At 36.8% G+C, this 23887-nt stretch overlaps 1 protein-coding gene across 3 annotated transcripts in view; it reads right to left on the bottom strand.

Moving 5' to 3' along the window:
- Positions 1–23887, bottom strand: part of RPGRIP1L (RPGRIP1 like) — a 96331-nt gene that overhangs the window by 26096 nt on the left and 46348 nt on the right. The window contains exons 15-22 of one of the 3 annotated variants that reach the window (XM_020873080.2): positions 22102–22554; positions 19338–19489; positions 16013–16391; positions 11930–12120; positions 11701–11781; positions 10131–10232; positions 8948–9110; positions 7684–7757 (exon numbers count right to left, since the gene is read on the bottom strand). In XM_020873080.2, the coding sequence (XP_020728739.2) occupies positions 7684–7757; positions 8948–9110; positions 10131–10232; positions 11701–11781; positions 11930–12120; positions 16013–16391; positions 19338–19489; positions 22102–22554 (1595 nt within the window). The remainder of the gene's footprint in view (positions 1–7683; positions 7758–8947; positions 9111–10130; positions 10233–11700; positions 11782–11929; positions 12121–16012; positions 16392–19337; positions 19490–22101; positions 22555–23887) is intronic. The other 2 variants (XM_020873082.2, XM_070451296.1) reach the window with 2 other exon arrangements.

Below are 23887 nucleotides of genomic sequence, written 5' to 3'. Positions count from 1 at the left end.
ACTCATATTAAACTATTCTTCAGTTATTAGTTAACGTTTTAGTACAGAATTAGCTAACAAATTATTCCCTGTTTAGAAGCAGTCTATGCGTGTGTGCGTGCTCAGTCGCTTCAGCTGTGTCTGACTCTTTGTGACCCCATGGATTGTAGCCCGCCAGGCTTCTCTGTCCATGGGATTCTGCAGCCAAGAATACTGGAGTCAGTTGCTGTGCCCTCCTCCAGGGGGCACAGGGGATCTTCCCAACCCAGGGATCGAACCCACATCTCCTGCATTGCAGGTGGATTCTTTATCGCTGAGCCACTAGGGGAGCCCAGAAGCAGTCTATACTCATCACTAAAAATAATTCAACAATATAAATTCTAGAAAGTAAAATATCAAAGTTCCTCGTTTCCTCCCATTCCCTAACTTAGGAGTTGGCAGATGTTTCTTTCCGGTAAAGGCCAGATAGCAGATATTTTTTGCATGGCAGGCTATAATGGCCTCTGGTGGCAATACTCAACGCTGCTCTTGTACGTGAAAAGGCCACAGACAACCTGTAATGATGGGTGTGGTGTGTTCCAATAAGACTTTATTTACAAAAATAAGTAGAGGGCTGGATTTGACACATGGGTTATAGTTTGCTGACTCTTGCCCAGACCCATGCCCCCGAGATACTGCAGTACAATGTTTTGATTATATACTTTCAAACATTTTCTTTGCTTGTGTGTGCTCATGTCTGACTCTTTGCAACCCCATGGACTGTAGCCTGCCAAGCTCCTCTGTCCATGGGATTTCTCTGCCAACAATACTGAAGTGGGTTGCCATTTCCTCCACCAGGGCGGATCTTCCTAAACCATGGATTGAACTCATGTCTCCTGCTTCTCCTGCATTGGCAGGTAGATTCTTTACCACTGAACCACCTGAGAAGCCTTTCCTTTGCTTACATGAACCCCAATGTTAGATCTGTTTGCTCATATAAAAATACATAAGCATGTATGTACAAATATATCTTTTTGTTCGCTTTTAAAATGGAATCATCAGTGATATAATTTCTTACTCATTAGTTTGACAAAAAGTGTGATGTCAGAAAGTAATTTTCATACATTATGTATAAAAACATTTCAGCTAGAAGTGTTTATATTGGCAAAAACTGATAGAAACCAAAGGGTCCATGAAAAGGCACTTATTTAAATAAATAAAGTTTAGCTATACAATGTAATATTATGTACATGTGTAAAGAAGCAGAGTATACTGCTATATACTATATATAGTATGTACTATATACTATACATATATTATATATACTAGTATACACAGTATATACTATATATACTGCTATATGTAGCAGTATATAGTTCATGGTATATCAGCAAGAGATAATTAAGTTGCAAAATATTAAAAATAAGTTTAAAAGCAACTAATATCAGGAGAGTAATACAGTATTTTTGGTTAGGTAGCTTAAGCTTCCATATGTAAAACAGTGGGAGGGGTGTACTTTACCCACTGATAGGATATCATATTGATTCTGAAGTGACTTAATCACTTTTAATACAGGAATGCCAACAGTGAATCGCTTTATGCATTCTGTCTTTTGCAAAAGCTCTAAAACATTTTCACTGGACATCAATACTGCAATTGCCTGGGAATGCCAGCTCACTTTGTTCAAGAGAACCTGGCTTCCAGGTGGAACTACATTTTAATCCGATTGACTATGGCAGCTTTTACAAAACTGCTGTTAGTTAGGAACGGAGAAAGATGTAAACATGCATCGCACAAAAAAGAGAGTTATTGTTTGAGCCTGTGATTTCTCGTTCTCACCTGTGGGCACACCTTAAGAAATCTGTGAGTTGAAAGCAATGCATTTAGTTGTGAAAACTGAACAATGCACTGCTTAAATGGTAAAAATCAGAAATAATGTGAAAGAAGGATTTATAATTCTTTTTTTCTTAATGCCATGGCAGATGCGAATTTTCAGTTTTGATATCTATTTTGAGCACCTAAAACAAGGCTTTTAATCAATGTATTATACATCAAATTGATACTGTTAACTTCTGATTATTCAAATTAATAAAATATTCATAGAGAAATGTCCAAAGTTTTACATTTCTCAGACTCTCTCCCCACCCCACCCCCATTAATTATCATGCCTAGAAGCTTTTTAGTAAAGGCAGCAGTCATCAGGCTGACGGAATCTGACAGGCCAGCAAGGCCCAATTACACTGGTGCTCTGTGGCACTTTGATGTCCTGGAAACGAAGAGAGATAGGGGCAAATTGGGTAGCACATTATGTTAATGACTTGATTTAATCCAGCCACTAAACTTTATGTAGCCTGTTAAAAAAGATGCTAACACTAATTATGCCACTTTGGAAAGGAAAGGAGGGGACAAGCATTTCATTCTGACAAAGTGAAGCTCATAAATGTTGTAAATGAAATGAAACAAAATGAAGTAATCTATGATTAATTATACATCACAGACATGAAGAAAAGAGGAAGAACCGAGTAATATGTCTAAGTCCTGGGAAATCTGTTAGATTCCTTTCAAGGATCGACATTTCTAAAAAGTAACTATGGGCTGTCAGATTCTGTAACATGAAAAAAAGAAACTGAATGATCTTAAATTGCTTACACAGTGCAGGCGATGACTGAAATTCAGAGTGTAATTGGCATAAATGATTTTTATCTAGGACACTACTTTTATTCTCAACTTGGTGACATTATAGCTATAGGTAAAGGCAATTTAAAACATTTCTACACAGTGGAGATAACCAGAGTAGGGTTAATTACCTTTTAACTAATCTCTGTGCCTCTATTCTTTATACTATTGATAACAAGATCTTTTAAAATGCGATTTAAGAGTGTAAGCTCCCCAAAAGCAAGAGACTTATTTCTCTTACTGCTGAATTCCCAGTCCCTAGAACAGGGGCGGGGACACAGTAAATGCTTACTGGCTACACCTGTTTAATGAGTGAGTGATCATCCTCCTCCCTTAAAAATCTTCACTGGCTGCTCAAAGAACAGCAGGATAGACTTCAGCTTCCTCAGCTGATATACAGAGGCCTCAATGATCTGGACAGGCCTATTGTTTCAGCATCTTCTCCTGGGGCTCCCCCTGTGTGCCCTAGGCTTGGCCCAACCAAAACCATTCTGACTCTGAGAATAAGCCATGTTCTCTGCACTCTCTCAAAGTCTCATGCTTTTTATTCCTTTGCTTTCACTAACTCTTAATCATCTTCCACAGTTGGCTCAGGCTTCACTAACTCTAGGAAGCTATCCCTGATGAGGATCCCTCATGCTGAGTTAGGCACCCCTCTTGAATGTTCTCAGAGCAGTTGTGCATTCCAATCTCCCAGCACTGACCTCTGCACTATAAATGTATTTCCCCTAGAATGTAAATTTTTGGGAGCCATGGATTGCTTCTTGTATGACACACAGTAGATGCTAATGAATGAAGAATAGCTGTGAGAACTAAAGGAGATATTACCTATTAGCCATTCAGTAATATCTTCCCTTCCAAAGAGAGCTATTATAATAGTGTCCTGAGATTTCTACCTGAAGCAGTTCTGAAAGAGGAGATGAAAGAAGAAATTAAGGAGCCACAAAAGTTTTTATGCTTAAAAAGTGAATATCAGCAGTGGGAGAAAATGACATCCTGTGTCTCCTGGTATTAAGCACTGAAAAGGACACAGCATTGCTTCTGTAGGATTCCCACCCAAACACATAAGCTGAATCCAATGAGGGGAGAAATCACACCGATTCAAACTGAAGGACATTTCACAATATAAATGGCCTGCATTCTTAGAAAAAGTCAATGTTATGAAAGACTAACTCCATGGAAGGCTGAGGAACCATTATGGATTGAAGGAGGCCAAAGGGGCGTGACAACTAAACGCAATGTGTGATCTAGATTTGATCCTGGACCAGGTTAATAACTTGCTATAAATGATAATACAGGGACAACCCACAAAATCTTACTAAGAATTGTAGATTAGATTGTATTATTATTGTATTATTATTATTGTATTATTGTATTGTATTATTATTCTGAAGTATTTAGGGATAAAGGGGCATGATTTCTGCAACTATCAAATGATTCACTACAATTATGTATGTAAGAATGTGTGTATATAATGCATACATACATATATGTATATAGGAGAGAGAATAGAAATGATTAAAAAGAGTGCAGCAAACATTAACAACTGATGAATCTGAGTGAAATGTATTCAGGAGTTCTTTGTACCACTTTTGCAATCTTTACAAAGACAAAGGTTCCATGATTGGTATTAAATGATTTGCAAAAGAAGCACACAGAAGAATCGGTACAATCACTAGAAAATGCTGTATTTCACCATTATGATGATCTCCTGAGGTTTGTTCCCGTGTTCAAAGATTATACCATTTTACTGTATTTGTTATATAATTTAATAAAATTAAATTTCACCTATTAACATAAGGTACTGGTCAGTACCTTCTACTAAACGTAGAATTTGAAAAACCACATAGGAACTTGATTAATGGCTACCAAGGCATAAAGCATTGCTTAGAATAGCTGGTTGCTTGAAACAATAATTCACACTTCTGAGATGGCATCAAAAATCATTATAGGAAGTCGCATTTTGGTAGTGAAGGCTGTTATTAGGCTGTAGCAAAGTAACACAAATTACTTTTCTGGAAGTAATAAGGAAAAAATGCAATTTACTCCAAAGGAAAAATATATGTGTACATTAGAATTAGTTGAATATTTTAGAGGAATAGCTCTTTCATTAAACTTCTTTGTTAAATTAAATTCTTTATTCTTAGTTAAGAGCACTGTACAACTGCACTGAGATGCTAGCAATGCTGTCAATATACACGAATCCATTGATAAGTCTGATACAGGACTTCTCAGCCTCAGCACTACTGATGTTTTGGGCCAGACAGGTCTTTGCTGTGGGGCCTGAGCTTTGCAGCAGGTTAAGCAGCAACCCTGACTTCCATCCACTAGATGCCAGTAGTCGTCCCTCCCAGGGCGACAACCAAAAACACCTCCAGACGTTGCCAAAATGCATCCCTCGCATGGCAAAACTGCCCCGGGGGGAAATCTCTGGTCTGAGATGATGTAATTTCAGATAACATTTCCCCATTCTTTGAAACTGACCTTTAGATGATGAATACAATGTTTAGAAAATAAAGTTAACTGTTGCAATATCTCCCTAGTATCTCCTGGATAAAATCCAAAATATTTAGTCTTCTCCATCATATCTGAAACCTTCTACCCTGTTCTGCAGAAAGGTTGCTCTAGTTAGTGTATTCTTACTTCTGAAACACACTGTGCATCCTCTACCAGTACTAACATGCACATGACTTTGTGCTTGCTGCCATGAATCCCCATATTTGAGATGTTACAGTTAAAGTGGACACTCTTCACTACGTGACTGGTTACAGCTGAATGGGTCAAAGGACCACAACTGATAAACATGGATCCAATCCAGAGGCTAGACGTAGCTGATCAGATCTTTCTCTTTGGGCTTGGGCATTTTGTGGGGCTATCTTTGGGCAAGTGAAGCAGAAAAAAATCAGCTTAAAATGAGAAAAAGCAGACATGAAACTCCCAAGAAAGAGGGTGGGTGAGCAGCTTATGGGCATATCCTTAATGAAGTCTACTGAAAAATCACTCCAAATTTCTCCTTCCTCTGAACTTCCTTCATTAGTGGCATGACTGTCAGCCAGTCACCTTATTTCAAGGTCTCAGTTTACTTATTTGGAAAATGAGGAAGATGGGCCCTGAACAGCTTTATTCTTTAGCTCAAATATCTACTAATCATTGGTGGTATTGTCTCCTGATTGTTTTAGATTGTAATTTAACTGATGAATTAACACTTGACTTTTCATGAACACATCTTCCCAATTAGTATAATGTTTCCTGAGGGCAGGGCCAGAATGCTCTATTTACCCCCTTAGGGAGAAGACTTGATTACCAATTGCAGATGGTGAATCCCTGGGAATCACCGAGTTATAATAAGAGAGATGAGTGCTGTTTGTAAATCTGCTAGAGAAATAAATCCTTTGGTACTAGTCCCTTAGGCCCTAGGACTGATTCAGTATCTCATACTTTTATGTTCAAAGGCTAAACCATGTAAGGTATCCAAAAATCATTATGAAAGTAAGCAGAGTCTTGCAGAACTACTGAGAAAGAAATGTGAAGCATGTGAGAAAGAAATATCTGAATCAAACTTGCAGGCCTACAACTCTTAAATGGAGTGTTCTTAGTAAAATGATGTGATGGTTAACTTTATATGTCAAGTTGACTGGGCCATGAGGTATACAACTGTTTGGTCAAACATTATTCTGGGTAAGTCTATTAAGGTGTCTCTGGATGAGATTTAACATTTGAGCTGGCAGACTGAGTCAAGCGGATTATACTTCTTAATGTGGGTACATGAGTGTGTGCTCAGTCGTGTCGGACTCTGAGATCCCATGGACCCCTGCCAGGCTCCTCTGTCTGTGGAATTTTCCAGACAAGAATACTGGAGCAGGCTGCCATTTCCTACTCCAGAGGATGTTCTGATTCAGGAATGGAACCCATGTCTCCTGTACTGGCAGGCAGATTCTTAATCACTGCGCCATCTGGAAAACCCTAATGTGGGTGAAAGTGAAAGTGTTACTGGCTCAGTCATGTTTGACTCTTTGTGGCCCCATGGACTGTAGCCCGTCAGGCTCCTCTGTCCATGAAATTCTCCAGGCAAGAATACTGGAGAATTCCATATATCAGTACGTTATACATTAAATGATGTTATTATAATTAACAATCATATAACAATGATAATAAAACTTTGAACAGATGATGTATTTATCAATCATCTGTTTGTATTTCTCAATCACAGAAACAATGGATTTCTCTATTTTATGGAGGCACCTGTGACATCTGAAATGTTCTGTTCTATGAGCTTGTTCAGTAGAAAGATTAAGCTAAAAATGTGAGATTTTAAGAGTTGAAATAAGTATTGCAATTCTTAAAAAAATAAAGGAATACAATTAATCATTTCAGGAAAATTAACTTAGATGAATAAAAAAGCTACCACTTTACTTATGTTTACTTTATAAAACCTTTTTTCTCCCCTGACAATGAAAAATGCTCTGGTAAGTGGGATACTTCCAATGTAAAGTAAAGTATAACTTTCTTTTCAAAATTTCAATTTACATATATACTACTTTTCAGCAATGTGCTACAAAACAAGCAAGGTATACATATATGAAATTACCTTCTAAGAAAGTTTAATTTTTGGACAGAATGAAATAACTTTAACAGTTTATCAGTGACATATTTAGATATGAACAGTTTATGAATTTACATATTAAAGGCAATCTCACATTTTGGAAATTCTTTAAAATTCAGATTTGATTTAATATATCTTTGTGTAATGGTTCTGCAAAGGAATCAGAGAAGTCAACCGATTTGAACAAGTAACTACTGAAGCTACAGATGTTAGGTACTCTAAAACATGTAAGCAAAACTGACACTTATATGTTATGGCCCATTACATAATGAAAGTATAAATACAATTTTCTTATACTAGATGATTACCTGGATAAGATTATGATAATACATTACATTTTTTCCAGAAATATTCTTCCTTAAGATTTTCATATATAAAGACTTATAAACTATGAATGAAAAGTAGCTTTATTTCAGAACATTTTTGGTTGATATCAGGTTACTGACCTGTTTGATATTCTTGGAGCTAGGACCTGGAATAATGCACTCATCACTGTCAGAAGCTGATCTGTCTTCTTCATCTGTTAAGAAATAAAATTTTATTGGTTTAAATCTGTTAAACCAATTACATTTGTACCCTGTGAAATGGAGAGAAATAAGCATACATTACAAGGGTAACCATAAAAGAAAAATATGATAATCATGTCTGAATTTTTTTGGCACTGAAGAGAATTAGGTTTACATTACATTTTAGTACTGACTCATTGGAAAAGACCCTGATGCTGGGAAACACTGAAGGCAGGAGGAGAAGGGGACGACAGAGGATGAGAGGGTTGGATGGCATCATCAACTTGATGGACATGAGTTTGAGCAAGCTCCAGGAGATGGTGAAGGACAGGGAAGCCTGGTGTGCTGCAGTCCATGGGGTCGGAAAGAGTCAGACACGACTGAGCGACTGAACTGAACTACATTTTAGAAAAGAGAAAATGAAATAAAAATACTGCTTGTTCAAGTATAAAATTAAAATAAAAAATTTTAAAAGAACATGATAATCATATTTTCCAACAGCCTAACCTATACTATCGTGTAAAAAATCAAGTTATTCCTACTATTTAAAAATATTTTAAAAAGTTTTATAGTTTTTATTGCAGTAAAGTTGACATATAATAAACCACACAAATTTGTGTGCAAAATTTGTATTTACATTTTGGAAATATGTATTTTGACAAATAAATAATTCTGTGAAACCATCACCATAATTAAGATAGTGAACTATCACCCCCAATATTTCTTCATGCCCCCTGTAAAGTTTTTCCTCCTGCATCTTTATATTTCCATTCGTCCTTCCCTAGGCAACCACTTAAATGTTTTGTCACAATAGATTAGTTTGCCTTTTCTAGATGTTTATATAAGTGAAATCATGTTGTATGTAGGTTGCCTTTCTTTCTTCATTTTTAAAAAATCAAGTCCTCTAGAATAACCCAGATAATAGTACTGAACCCAAAGAGAATATAAAGTCATTTAAAATATAAATATGGAACATGGTCAGCAACAATACTTGTATTCCGTTGTGGTGCACTGAGTTTGAAATAAGATATGCAACAATTCCACCTGACCACACCTGACGAGACTGAACTACATCCCATCATTTCTGTTAAGAAATAGCTATCATGAAGTAGACTCATGATTAAATGAAGATGTTCCATGAGGCATGAACAGATTAAACAAAGTAGAGTCAGGGAAATAATGGTAATTTAAAAAAGGAAGTCACCTTCTGGTTCCAGTTCTTCAGTTATTTCTGTTTCATCTTCAGAAGAAGTCAAACTTCGTTCTGCAAGTTGACCCTCAGACAGTAAAGACACATCGTCATCTTTTCCTTGCTGCATTTTCTCAGTATTCTCTTTTACCTTATCTACACTGCTTTCCTGAGGAACCTGAAGAAGCAAAAGCACAGTGATAAAAGCACAGTGATCCCAGAGGGATCGGGTGGAGAGGGAGGTGGGAGGGGGGATCGGGATGGGGAACACATGTAAATCCATGGCTGATTCATGTCAATGTATGACAAAACCCACTACAATATTGTAAAGTAATTAGCCTCCAACTAATTAAAAAAAAAAAAAGCACAGTGATATAGTATTGCTTTTATCACATTTATAGTATTCTTGCTGAAGCCCTTGAATGATAATAAAGCAAGTAAATATACTGACATGCACTTTATATTTGATTCATGAGAAAAGAATCACTTAAGCTGCACAAATGAAAATATGCAGATAAATTAAAATCTGAATACAAACTAAATATTCAGAAGCATTAATCTCAAAATGAATTTTACATTATACTTTAATTAGTATGTGTATTTACTACCCACTAATGTCTGCATAATTATAACTATTACACTGGTAATATGTTGGACCTTTCTATTCCACGGAAGTCATATAGAATGGGATCACTGATATGATTTCTTTAAAAAAATTTTTTTTTTTCATTTTTGGCTGCACTGGGTCTTCATTGCAGTGCATGGGGCTCTCCGTTGCTGCATGTGGGCTTTCTCTAGTTGTGGCAAGTGGAGGCTACTCTCTAATTGTGGTGTGTAGGCTTCTGGTTGCAGTGGCTTCTTTTGTTGCAGACCACAGGCTCTTGAGTGTACAGGCTTCAGAAGCTGCGGCTCTTCATGTCAATGTATGGCAAAACCCACTACAATACTGTTAAGTAATCAGCCTCCAACTAATAAAAATAAATGGAAAAAAAAAGAAAAGTTGCAGCTCACGATCTCAGTTGCCCTGCAGCATGTGGGATCTTAGTTTCTGGACTAGGGGTTGAACCTGTATCCCCTGTATTGGCAGGGGGATTCTTAACCACTGGACCACCAGGGAAGTCCCAATGATCCATGTCAAAGCAAAGACAAAGTACTTAAAAAAGAAACCTTTCAAGATAATTTTAACATAAACACATACCTCAGGAATATGTGAAACAGTTGGCATATCAATTTCTCTTTCTGGTATAAGTTCCACGTCTGGTGAAATTTCCTTCCTATCTTCAGGAAGAGTAGAGGTCTCCTTATATTAATGTGAAAATGTGCATATATGTTATTTTGTATTTTGTATTAAATCCTAAATCATCCTAAGACTTTTTCACACACACATACACATACACTTAGCATTTACTCTCTTAACAATTTTTATATATAACATATAGCAGTATTAATTATATTTATCATGTTGGACATTACATCTCTAATACTTATTTACACTTTACAACTGGAAGTTTGTACTTTTGACCACATTCATCCAATTCTCCCTTCCCCATCCCCTGCTTCTGGTAATCAGAAATCTGATCTTTTTTCCTATGAGCTTTTTAAAATTTATTTTTAATTGGAGGGCAATTGCTTTATAACATTGTGCTGGCTTCTGCCATACAACAGCGTGAATCAGCCACAAGCAGACATGTGTCCCCTGCATCCTGAAGCTTCCCGCCAACCCCTGCCCCATCGCGCCCCCTCACGGTTTTCTCAGCGCACCGGGTTGGACACCCAGTGCCCACACAGCAGCTTCCCACTGGCTCTCTATCTAACACATGGTAGTGTATCTATGTGGTTTTGAAGTATAACTGACCTGTAACACTGTGTTAGTTTCCTGTTAAATAACACAGTGATCTGATATTTCTATACATTTCCAAATGATCACTACAATAAGCACAGTGGTTAGGCTGTGTCAGCATACAAAGACACCACTCAGTTACTGACTGTGCTCCCCATGTTGTACCTTTCATGCCCATGACCCATCCATCTCACAGCTGGGCGTCTGTGTCTCCTGATCTCTTTTGTCTGTGTTTTTCTTCCCCTCAACCCCTTAGCAAACACACTTGTTCTTTGTTTCTGTGACTATCTGCGACTATGTTTCTGTTTTGTTATGTTTGCTCATTCCTTTTGTTTTTTTTGGATAAGGTCTCTTTACCTAGATGCAGACTGAGAAGAGAAGGGGTCTAGGTGAATGAGAAGAATAAGTTAAGCTGGAGGAAAAATAGGAAAGTATGGTATCCCAGAGGCCAAGAGAGAAAGGAGCAAGTGTTCCACTGCGTCAAAAGTTACTGGGAGATTAAGATAGGGACAGAGAATTGACCACTGGATATGGCAAAGTGAAAGTCATTGTGACCTTAGCAAGAGTGATTTTAATGAGGAAAAGTTTTACTAGTGTGAGCAAGGAAGAGTTTTGAGGAAAGGGAGACAGAATTAAGACAACTTTTTGAAGAGTTTTGTTCTGTTTTGCTTTATGGTAAATGGGGAAAGAGGACGGGGGGTGATATCTGGAGAGAGACATGGGGCCAACGAAGATTCAGATCAAGAGTAAGATTGTTTAACATTTACACCCAGTGCCAATTACAAAGGTAAAATTATAAAGGAAGAAGAAGTGTTTTATTTACCTGTTTCCATTTAATCAGGTAGGGTATACTACTCATTTATTTAAAATATTTGTTATGTGGGGCGAGGGTGGGGGGGAAGCAGTATTTTGAATGTTTACTACTTACATAATGCTGATGTGGTGTGATATCCATAAAAGATACCTTCTTATCTTTAGGTGTTAAACGTCTTGGTTTAGGTGTTGGTGCCTAAGATAAACCAATATGTCAAACTGAGCATAATGAACATACTTTTCAGATTTCTTTTCTCTTTTATGTGGCTATTTATTAAGGAATAATAATAATAATTATGTAGGAATAATAATTTTATAGGAAATTCAAAGTCACTGTTACTCACTACAATTAGTGCACTAACAGAGGATGTTGGAGGTAGTCTTTGAACAACCTCTGGCTCTTCTTTGTGTATGAAATTTCCTAAGTCTTCAGTAGTTATGGAACCACTTGGTGGAAGGTAAGCAAATTTCCATTTCAATATAACATGAATGGTTCCGGCAGGATGCTTTTTATCATCTGTTAACTCAAATATTCCTGTCAAATTACAAAAATAATTGTAATTAATGCTAGAGGGAAATTTTATTACCATAAGAATTAAAGAAACTAGAGAAACTAGCAAAAAGAAACTACCCACAACTTTAAAAATAAACTTAGCTTTTACTCACAACTCAAATGGCTTAAGAGAATAAAATAAGACAAAAGGATCTATGACAGGTTCATTTCTCAAGCACACTGCTTTTAAAAGTTAAGACCTCACAGATAATACTGATTCAAAGAGGAGAAAATTGACTTATAAATATTTTAATTCACTGAAATTAAATTCAGAGATTCTTCAGAATTTTTAGCCTTCTTCCAAGATATTATGTGGGTTATAACTCAAATAAGAACCTTCATTTTGACTTGATATTCTTGTGTCTCTGTAGAAAAATACATTAAAACTTCAAAATTTATCTATATATAATACATAATAATGTTATATCCTATGGAGTCCTTATATTACTATATTATTCTATTATAATTTTAAATACATTTTACTGGGATCTGTTAAATCATTCCAAATTAATAGTAGCACAGCAAAAAATGTCTAGAAAATAAACAAACCACCCAAAACATAAAGTATCACCTAGCTGAATATGTAATACTGAGTCACACATTTTAATCGTTTAATACTAGAGTTTTCAATACAAAAATCCCTGACCTGAAAAAAAAAACACCTATATTTCAAGCATAACTTTTGTTTAGGGGTATCCTTTACTTGGTTCTCAAGTGTTTGACACTCCTTCTAATGGCTGGCTAGGAAAAACTAAACAACTCTAGACTTTAAGTAGAAAAAAAGGAATACAGGGAGGTGAGAAACTTCTATTATAGGCACAGGTGAGACATACAGAATGGTTGAGTGAAGAGATCAGTAAATATTTTCCACAAAAAGCAATGGTAACACCACATAAAATGATAAAAAATATTCATTTAAGAACTCCAGAAATTGATCAAAGGTATACAACAAATTAACAAGCACTTGTTCAAGAAAATCTACTGAACCTCAGTAAGAACAATAAGGGTCAGAAAAGACTCTAGTCTACTTGGCAAATAGATGGGGAAAAAAGGGAAACAATGACAGATTTATCACTGTGGATGATGACTGCAGTCACAAAATAAAAAGACACTTGCTCCTTGGAAGAAAAGTTATGACGAACCTAGTGGTTTAGTTGCTAAGTTGTGCCTGACTCTTGTGACCCCACAGACTGCCAGGCTCCTCTGTCCATGGATTCTCCAGGCAAGAATACTGGAGTGGGTTGCTATTTCCTTCTCCAGGGGATTTTCCCAACCCAGGAATTGAACCTGGGCCTCCTGCATTGCAGGCAGATTCATCAACTAAGCTATGAGAGCTACCTGATAAACCTAGACAGTATATTAAAAAGCAGAGACATCACTTTACCAACAAAGGTCCATATAGTCAAAGCTATGGTTTTTCTAGTAGTCCTGTACGGATGTGAGAATTGGACCATAAAGAAAACTGAACACCAAAGAATTGATGCTTTTGAATTGTGGTGCTGGAGAAGACTGTTTAGAGTCCCTTGGACAACTAGGAGATCAAATCAGTCGATCCTAAAGGAAATCAACCCTGAATATTCACTGGAAGGACTGATGTTGAAGCTAAAGCTCCAGTATTTGACCACTCAATGGACATGAGTTTGAGCAAACTCTGGGAGATGGTGAAGGACAGGGAAGCCTGGCATGCTGCAGTTCACAGGGTCACAAAGAGTCGGACATGACTTAGCAATTGAACAACAAGAAGCTATTTGTCCCTGGCTGAATGTGAGACTTATAGACTATCTAAACATTGAATGCATTACCTAAGCCATACATTGACCCAAAGGCAAAGGGTGGAAGCCTGACAGCTCAAGGTGTTTGAACACAACTTTCAACAACCACAGGCTGACCACTAAACTATGTTCAGGCTTAAAATTAAGACAAAAACTTAGCAGAGACATCAGTGGCTACAGCAAGGGAAACAAAACTACAGAAATGATACAGGCCAAGTCACCAAACAAACAATAACAGCAACAGAAATCCTGTGGAGGGTTAGAATCTATGGATGCTAAAATATGGTGTCCTGAATGTCCAAATTTAAACAACAGCAAAAAAAATTCATGAGCTACACAAAGAAACAGGGGGGAGAATGTGCTACATACACAGATAGAGTGTCACCCAGAGATGCTTTCTCAGGGCAGCCAGATGTTAGACTCAGCAAAGACCTGAGAGCAGCTATTGTAAATATGTTCAAAGAGCCAAAAAAATAAATTTAAAGAATTAAAGGAAAGTCGATGACAATGAATTATAAAACAGAGAACATAATAGAGAGAAATTATAAAAAGAGAACTAGAATATATTATAAAATATGGAATATAGCCAATATTTTATAACTATAAATGGAGTATAACCCTTACAAATGACAAATCACTATGTTGTATACCTGTAACACATTATACATCAACCATATCTCAATAAAAAGAGACAGTACTAAAAAGGAGTTCTGGAGTTGAAAAGTATAATTACTGAAATGAAAAAATTCAATAGAGGGGCTTAGTAGGAGATATGAGCTGGCAGAAGATTCAATGAACTTGAAGACTAATCAATAGTGATTATCCAAGCTGAAAAGAAAAAAAAATGAAGAAAAATGAACAGAGCCTCAGATACCTGTAGGACACCATTAAACATATGAACATATGTGTAACAGGAACCTAAGAAGTGGAAGAAAGGGCAGAAAAAAATAACTGAAGAAATAAGGGCAGAAAACTCCCCAAATTAGATACCTAATAGTACCCTATACATAAAGAAGCTCAACAAATTATAAGTAGAAAAAGCACAAAGGGATACACAACTAAACACATGATAGTGGTATTGTTGAATGACCTCCCCCACTCCCAAAGAAAATCTTGAAAACCGTACCATGTATTAGGGAACATAACAAGATTAACTGATGATTTCTCATTAGAAACAATGAATGCCAGAATCAATTGTCTGATATACTGAAGTGCTTAAATAAACTAAACCTGACAGCTAAGAATATGATATCCAGCAAGACTATCCTTCAGAAAATAAGAGCTACATATAAAGACACTGCCAGATAACAATGCTTAAGTGAATTCACTGCCAGCAGACCTGACTCACAAGACAAATTAGAAGAATTTCTTCAGGCTAATAGGAAGTAATACCAGATGGTAACTCACATCAATATGAAGAAACAGAGGTAAATAAAGGTAATTACATAGGTAATTAGAAAAAGTATAAATATGTTTTTCCTCATTTCTTAACTGATTTAAAGAACAACTGCATAATTACAAAATTATAATCTTGGATTTATAATATATAAAGATAAAAAAATACATGAAATAATAACAAAAGATGGAGAGGAAATAGAGCTATTTGGAGTAAGAAAATGACATCAGACAGTAACTCAAACCCAAATGAAGATATAAATACCAGAGATGCTAAATACGTAAGTTAATATACAAGTCTCCTATATCTATTCTCCCTTCTCTTAAAGGTCATAAAGTTATATAAAGCAATAACTAACATTGTACTGTTGGGTTTATAACACATATAGGTATATCATATATATATATATGACAATGTAATCACAAAGGAAGTGGGAGGGAATGGAATTATATTGGGGCAGAATTTTCTAAATTTCAGTGAAAGTTATTAGCATTAAGTGCATTGGGTCATATTGAGGTGCATACTGTAATCCTTAGAATAACTATTAAGAAAATGATTATAAAAATATAATATTGTCGGTCCAAAGTTTAAGATTATCTTAGAAGGCTAGAAAGATTAGTTACAAATAGATCATATCAATAACACTGAGGAATAATTTAGGTCTTTTTTTTAAAAACAATTTCATGGATTTAAGAAATACGCTTACCTGAAATACATCTGTCATGTGCCAATGAAATCAGAGGCACACTGACTTTTCCTATGTAAATATTCTCCTGGGTATCACTATCATCAAATACATAAAAACTCAGAGACTCTGACTTAAGGTATCGATCCAAATCCATATTCATTGGCACTGGGAAACACATATGATCATCAAATTGTGGATCATTGCTACTGGGAATGATGGCTGTGTCATGGTCTGCAAAATCAAAAAACTTGTACACAACATATGGGTGTGGCTGCAGGTGGCTTGCTCGGGACTGCAGGTGGTTGCAACATCTTATTGTAATATGAAGTTCATTTAAGTTGCCATCTGTGGAATTAGTAGAACTGAGCTGAGCAGTTTTGGGTGCTTGATGACTTAACTGGAAAAACATACATATTTATATTACAGTGGTAATACAATGAAAAGTAAACAGCAGCTGCCAACCCCCAAACACAATAATTTTGTAAATGGACCAAAAGCAGATTTTCACTTCATAGTGAATTTCTCAGTAAAAGACTCTTGACACTTATTCAAAACCAATATTCTCTAGAACCTGTGTGCAGACGCTGTTAACAGAAACTGTAAAAGACTGAGCATACATGTAGAGACTGCTGTTAAAACAAACAAAAATAAATAAAGCCAAGAAAATAGTCTGATCTTTTTTAATTCTATTTAATGCTTAACAGGTAAAGTGAGCAGATAGGTTCAAAGATAATTTTATTAAGAGCTAATCCTTCAACCATTCCAGTTATTCTGATCATATCACATTCTTAAGTGAGAACTAATGAACTTGATGGTACCCACTCAGAGAGATGATTTTGTTATATTTGGGTTGGCCCTCATCCTGAACCAATGGGATCTGGGGACGCGGATACCTGAGGCCAAGGAACAGGGGAACAGAGTGAGAGAGAAACTTTGGAGGGGTAAAATCTTGGATTGGAGGGACTTTTCGGAAGAGAAGTGAGCTAAGGGAGTTATCCGGGAGAGTTGGAAACTGCTCCATGACCCTCTACAGAACCATGACTCAGGCAATCGGCGCACAAGTACTCTAGCGAACAGCTGCCCTGACGAGCTGCTACGCCTTTCGTAGCCGATGTGATCTGGGACAAAACAACGCAGTGTTGCAATGTCAGAGAATTCTCCACCTCCCATGCAGGGACCCCTCTTTCACTTTATTTTTGAATCTGGATTGAACAACTGGAACTTTTGATTCTAGAGAAGCTTATGAGAGAAAGAAAACAGAACTGAAGTCATAATCTCCTTAGTGGAGACATCTGGTGGTATGGATAGGGGAAATCTGAGAAGGGAATCACAGTACTGCTCTCCTAGGGCTAGTCTGCATCTAGCTATAGAGGGCTGAGTGGAATGATTTACAAAGTACCCCTTCTGCTTCTCCCCTCAAGCCTACCCACAAAAGCTGAAGTTCCACCAGTAAATGGCTCATTCAAGTCATAAACTGGGAGTCTAAAACTCTTCAAATTACAAAAATTAATAAACCATGTGGTTTCACTATTTCTACATCCTTTTCTCATAATGGCATTTCTCAGGTGTGCTCTGAAGAACATTAATCCAGAAAGATGATTGCTGGGAAATGGGTGAAATTCTTTAAGTCTGGGAATCAACATTATATTAATCATGGTTCTTTTAATTGAAAGCTATAAAAACTGATTTCACTAAGCAAATACAATGAAAAAAGACTTTAATATAAGAGCATGCACAGTCACTCAGTCATGTCTGATTTTTTTGCAACCCCATGGACTGTAGCCCACCAGGCTCCTCTGTCCATGGAATTTTCCTGGGAAGAATACTGGAGTGGGTTGCCATTTCCTTCTCCAGGGGATCTTCCCGACCCAGGGATCGAATCCACATCTCTAACATCTGTTGTATTGGCAGGTGGCTTCTTTATCACTGCTCTACCTTGGAAGCCTTTAATATAAGGCTATAGGGCTATTTCACAGAACTGAGTAGCAGAAATGTGGTTGTGTTTTAGGAAGGGAATGGAACTGTAAAACTATAGGAATTTACTCTCCATCTAGTTCTTCATTTTTCTCTGTTTGCTCATTATTCTTCTAGATACATTTTCTTTCCTTTGCAGTTTAACATGGTAGCAGATGGCTGCCCCATAGTTCCCAGTTTCCTACGTTTCAGCGATGGAGTCTTACTTTCTCTTGATCTCAGAAAGCAGAATCTGATTGGCTCAGTTGGAGGTGGGTGGCTATTATTAAATCATTAACTATAATTGAGTGGAGTGGGAGAGAGCAGGGTCATCAAATGTAAAGCTGGCCACCGGGGGCCCAGCCCCATGGATTGGAAGAGAGGGCAGTTCCAAATGAAAAAAGAGAACTGTGCCTTGGACAGACATTCCAAAATATTTCTACTATATTCTATCCCTTTGTCACTTAAGTGTATACTTCATGCTTCCTCTTGAGATTCAAGTTATACTCAAATCTCAAAATAAGCCCTAAAGTCAAGGATCTTATTTAACTTTGCTCAATTCAGTCTTTTCTGCATTTATTGGATCATGGAATTCTTCTGGAAATAAGACTGTTAAGACTTCATGAAACACAGTTTGGAAAATGCTACTCTGAGGAATTGCTTTTAAACCTCTAATTCTCAGTAAAAGAATATACATTTTACATTCTACTTTGCATTTCAGAAAGCTACAGGTTTCTGAAACAGCTTGGAAGAAGTTGGAAACGGCTGGAAAAAAAGAATAACTGAAACTCCAAGAATAGCTATTCATTTCCTTAACAGCAGAAATTGTAATGAAAGTTACAGCTGATATTAGCATTGCAATTCTATTTTTCAAAAGTGTCCTGGATAGCACAAGGGAGTTCCTTTGGGGTGACAGATCAATTCTGTATCTTGATTGTGGTGGCTGTTACATGATTATATACACATGATAAAACTGCATTGAACTCTGCTTCTTCCTACACAGACAACATACACACATACACAAATAACACTGTACACTCATACACACATAAGTGCATGTAAATCTTAGAAAATCTGAATAAAGTCTGTAGCCTAGTTAATAGTACTAGCCTAGTTAATAGTACTGTACCAATGTCAATTTCCTGGCTTTGATACTATACTATAGTTACATAAAATATTACAACTGGGAGAAGCAGGGTGAAGGCTACACAGGACCTCTGTACATTTTTGCTACTTCCTGTTAAGTCTATGATTATTTCGACATAAAAAGTTTAAAAAAAGCCACTTGATGGCTGTGAAAGAAAGTGATTTCAGTTTAAAGCATGGTAATATAAAGAAATACTATAAAATTTCCGTGTCATAAAAGGCTTGTAAAGTCAAACAACCTTACCCATTGCATCTGCTCTGGCCCCTTAAAATTTGATGTTATGTATCCCAAAGCCTTTGCCCGTTCTCGATAAAGCCGAATCGCTTGATCCATGGGAACTCTTAATCGGAACCAGTATTCCACTGTGCCAAAATTGGAGATGTCTCCTTTAGTTCCTACAAACCGATACATAATTCACTGTTAAAATGGCCCCATAAATCAAAATATATACCAGTAAAACATACATCAATGGTATTAGGCATTAAAACTATAAATTTTATACTGAATAAAATAATATATGACTTGCACAGATGGTGTGTGACTGGCAAATAACAGAGAAAAAGAGAATAAGTTACTTCTGCAAGTATGAGTTTCACTGTGTGTTAAATATTATTAAAAAACTATGTTGAGGTAGTCCAGTTCACACTATTTCAATCCTTCTAACACATAAAAAGATTTTTTCCTGATGCTATTTTTTCTTTTTTTTTTTAACAAGCTGCACTCAATGCAGTCTGACAGATACAATATGAAACCTCAAAACTATGAATGTGATATTCCACATTATAATTCAAATTTCAAGAAATCTTTGGCACCTTCCTCATTTTTCTCCTGTACCATAAGTACAGGGGAAAACACCATACCTATTGCCAAATCTATACTGTACGTAAAATACCCTTGCATGTCTGCCCTGCACATCTTCAGTCCTTCTCACAACTCTGTGGCTCTTTCTCTCTCTTCCTCTGTGATGACTTCCTCTATGGCTCCCTGCTTCCTTTGCAGGAACTGAGGACTATGTCCTTATTAGGGTACTGACTGCTTTGGTAACTGTCACTTCACCAGTTTACTTCTCTGCCACGCTAAGTTTCTGAGGGCAGGATTTTTTGAACCATGTGAATATACTATCTATGCAATCAATAAGATAAAACCCCTCCCCAGAACCTAAGTCACCTTCTTTCTTTCTTGAGAAAGCTTCTTCACTTATACTCTCGGTTTATCTCCCTCTTCACCGGTGACTCCTCAGTTTCATTTTGCTGGCTCTTCCTCTTCTTCCCGAATGCTAAATTTTAGAGTTTCCCAAGGCTCAATCTTTGGTCCTTTTCTCTTCTTTATGTACAGTTACTCTCTATGTGGAATTATCTGGGTCCAAGGCTTAAAATGTATTCTGTATGCTAATGAATCCCACTTTTCTATCCCTGACCTTCAGACTGTTATATCCAACTGCTTATGTGACATTTCCACTTGGCTGTATAATAGGCAGGTCAGTCTTGTTCAGACACATCTTAAGTTTTCTTCCTCAAATTTGTTCCTCTCCCTGACCTATTTCAACAAATGGCCTCATCATTCTCCTGGTTGTTCACACCAAAACTCTTACCTTGTCTCTTTCTCTTGTTTCTCTACATTCAGTTGATGAACAAGTTTTTAAAGAAGTTAATGAAACCTACACTGAATATGACTACTTCTTATCACTACTTTCACTACCATCTTAATCCAAGCCACCATCCTCTTTCCACAGATTAATGCAATAGCCTGAAAATGGTCCCATTTTCCCTCTTGGCCTGTATAGACTATTCTTCCCACAGCACCCAGCATGGTTCTTCTAATACCTATGTGTGTCGGACTTCCCTGGTGGTGCAGTGGATAAGAATCCACCTGACAATGCACAGGACATGGATTCAATCCCTGCTTCGGGAAGATTCCACATGCTATGGAGCAACTAAGCCCATGTACCAGACCTACTGAGCCCGTGAGCTGCAACTACTGAGTGCTGTAATTACTGAAGCCTGTGAGCCTTTGCTCTGCAACAAGAAAAGCCACCTGCAACTAGAGAGTAGCCCCCACTTGCTGCAACTAGAGAAAGCCAGAGTGCAGCAATGAAGACCCAGTACAACCAAACGAACACACAACAAACAACAAAAAACTATGTGTGATCTCGTAACTCACCTTCTCAAAACTATCCAATGACTTGCATCACTCAAAGGAAAAAAAAAGTCCAAACATGACCCACAAAGCTCTGCAGCATGATCTGATCCCTGCCTAGTGCTTTAATGTCAGCTCTGCTCTCGTCACAGGCCTCCTCGATGCTCCTCCAATTGGTCAGGTTTGTTTTTCCCTCAGGCCTTTGTGCTTGCTGTTTCCTCTGCCCGAAACAATCCTCCCCTGGATCCTGACGTGCAGCTTTAAAAAGTGTTTATTTATTTGGCTGTGGGCCCGAGTTGCAGCACGGGCGTGGGCTTAAGCTGCCCCACGGCTGATATGGGTCTTTACTCAGGTCTCTATCAAGGTCATCCTGTAGGGAAGTCCTTATCTCAATAAGCAACCTTCTCTCTCTCTAGCCTCTTGCCCCGATCATCTTTCTTCATATCTAAGGATAGGTGTATAGTTTTATGGCCCGTCTTCCCCTCTAGAAGGTAAGCTACAGGAGGGCAGGGGCTTCAGCTGTCTTATTCATCACCAATCACAGTATTCCCAGTGCTTAGTAACAGTGATAACGGTACGCTCTTTAAAAAATATTTGATCAACATACTATAATTAATGTTTAATCAAACAAAGGTATCAACATGGCAAATAAACATTTGTACTAAGAAGCTTTAAAAAATTAACAGCCATTGTACTGATATTATCAATGACATTTAAGAGTGCAATCAACAGTGGGCAACTGAATCAGAGAAAACTGTCCTTACCTAAAGGCACCTTGAATTTGTGAGAGAAGATACTAATGTGAAATGCCTTATTGATATAGAAACCAATCAGGGATTCAAACAGCCGAAGTCTGTAAGACTATACTCACCAACCAAACTTGCTGTGGAAAATATTCGACCACTTTTATCTAGAATTTCATGGAATCTCAACTGACAAGCTGCGATTGTTTCATAATCTGTGCTGTAAGCCTGGTGGACCTCAAGAGTGACAGTATTTTTCTGAATGTATTGTAAGAATAAGTCATTAACATGAACGAGGTATTGAGAAGTAAAGTTATATTCTGGGTGAAGGCCCCGTACTATGGGAGTTGTCTGTAGTTCAAAATCATAGAAAGCGTAGGTACAGAAGGTGACAGGCTCTTTATCCCCAGATGCCTGTAAAACTTCGGAAGAAAAGGTTACTTTGTTGATATGGATTTCAAATAGGTTTTCGCCTCGTTCTAAGTGAATGGTTTCATCAAATTCATCAACTGAGTCATCTGGCATGATTTCTGGCTTAAATTTGTACTGCTTGGTGCCATAGGCAATATCCTTTAATTGGGCTGCAAGAGAAGACACACAGTTCAGAGGTTTTAAGTGTTGACATATAAAGATATAAAGATACATATGAAGTGGTAGGAAATCTGATGGCTTTTGGTGTATAGTCCCAATCAAATTCTACAGTTACACTTTTTCTGTAATTGATACTGTGTTTTAAAGAAATCTATCATTTATTTTGACATCATTAGTTAAAAAATGACAACTTAAGTGGTAATACAGATATGCCAGGGAAAAGGAGAAAGAAAAAGGAAAAAAAAAAAGGCTGTTGAACGAATAACTGAGGTAAATATTTAGATTCCACTTGCTCCTTTGGTTTGGCTCTATTATCTTCTCTCCCTTAAAATCAATTTCTCTTTCCACTGCTACCTACTTGTCAGTTTATCCAAATATATATTTTTCTACTTTTGGGATGATGGATATGTTTATTATCCTGATTATGGTGATAGTTTCACAAATGTATATATAGGCCAAATTCCCAAACTGTGCACTTTAAATATGTGCAATTTAAAGTATGTTCATCCAAAGAAATGAAAACTTTTAAAAGTTGTGGTATGATCGGAAATTTAAATACTGATTAGAAATTTTATGATAGTAAATAAGTATTGTTCATTTTTAGGTGTAATTGTATTGTTATTTTTTAAGACCTCAGTTAGATGCATCCTGAAATATTTATTGATGAGATGATGTGGTATCTGAGATTTGTTTCAAAAGGATATGGGTAAGATAGAAGGGAGTTGGGGATACAGATGAAAAAAGATTGGCCATGAACTGATTGATTATGTGATAAGTACATCAGAGTTTACCATACAATTATTTCCACTCATATATGTTTGAACTTTCCCATAATGAATTAAAATTTTTTTTCATAATAAAACCATTATGCTGGGGAAAAAATATATTCATTATAATTCTATAAAGTTGCTCTTAAAAAAATATATATCTTTCTAGATTAGAAAATTCCCTCACATCATATACAAAAATAAATTCAAAATGGTTTAAAGATATAAGTGTAAAACCTGAAACCATAAAACTCCCAGAAGAGAACACAGGCAGAACACTCTTTGACCTAAATTAGTTATAGCAATATGTCTTCTGGATCTGTCTCCTAAAGCAAAAGAAATAAAAGCAAAACTAAATAAACTGGATCTAATTAAACTTAAAAGCTTTTGGACAGCAAAGGAAATTACTGACAAAACAAAAAGATAATCTACTCAATGCAGGAAAATATTTACAAATGATGTGACCTACAATGGGCTAACACCCCAAATATATAATATGAAAAAATGAAACCCAATATGAAAAAAACCCAAAAAACTTCATTAAAAATGGCAGAAG

This window comes from Odocoileus virginianus, chromosome 20, assembly GCF_023699985.2.
Source record: "Odocoileus virginianus isolate 20LAN1187 ecotype Illinois chromosome 20, Ovbor_1.2, whole genome shotgun sequence".
NCBI lineage: Eukaryota > Metazoa > Chordata > Mammalia > Artiodactyla > Cervidae > Odocoileus > Odocoileus virginianus.
This window is presented reverse-complemented; position numbering and strand designations above follow the sequence as displayed.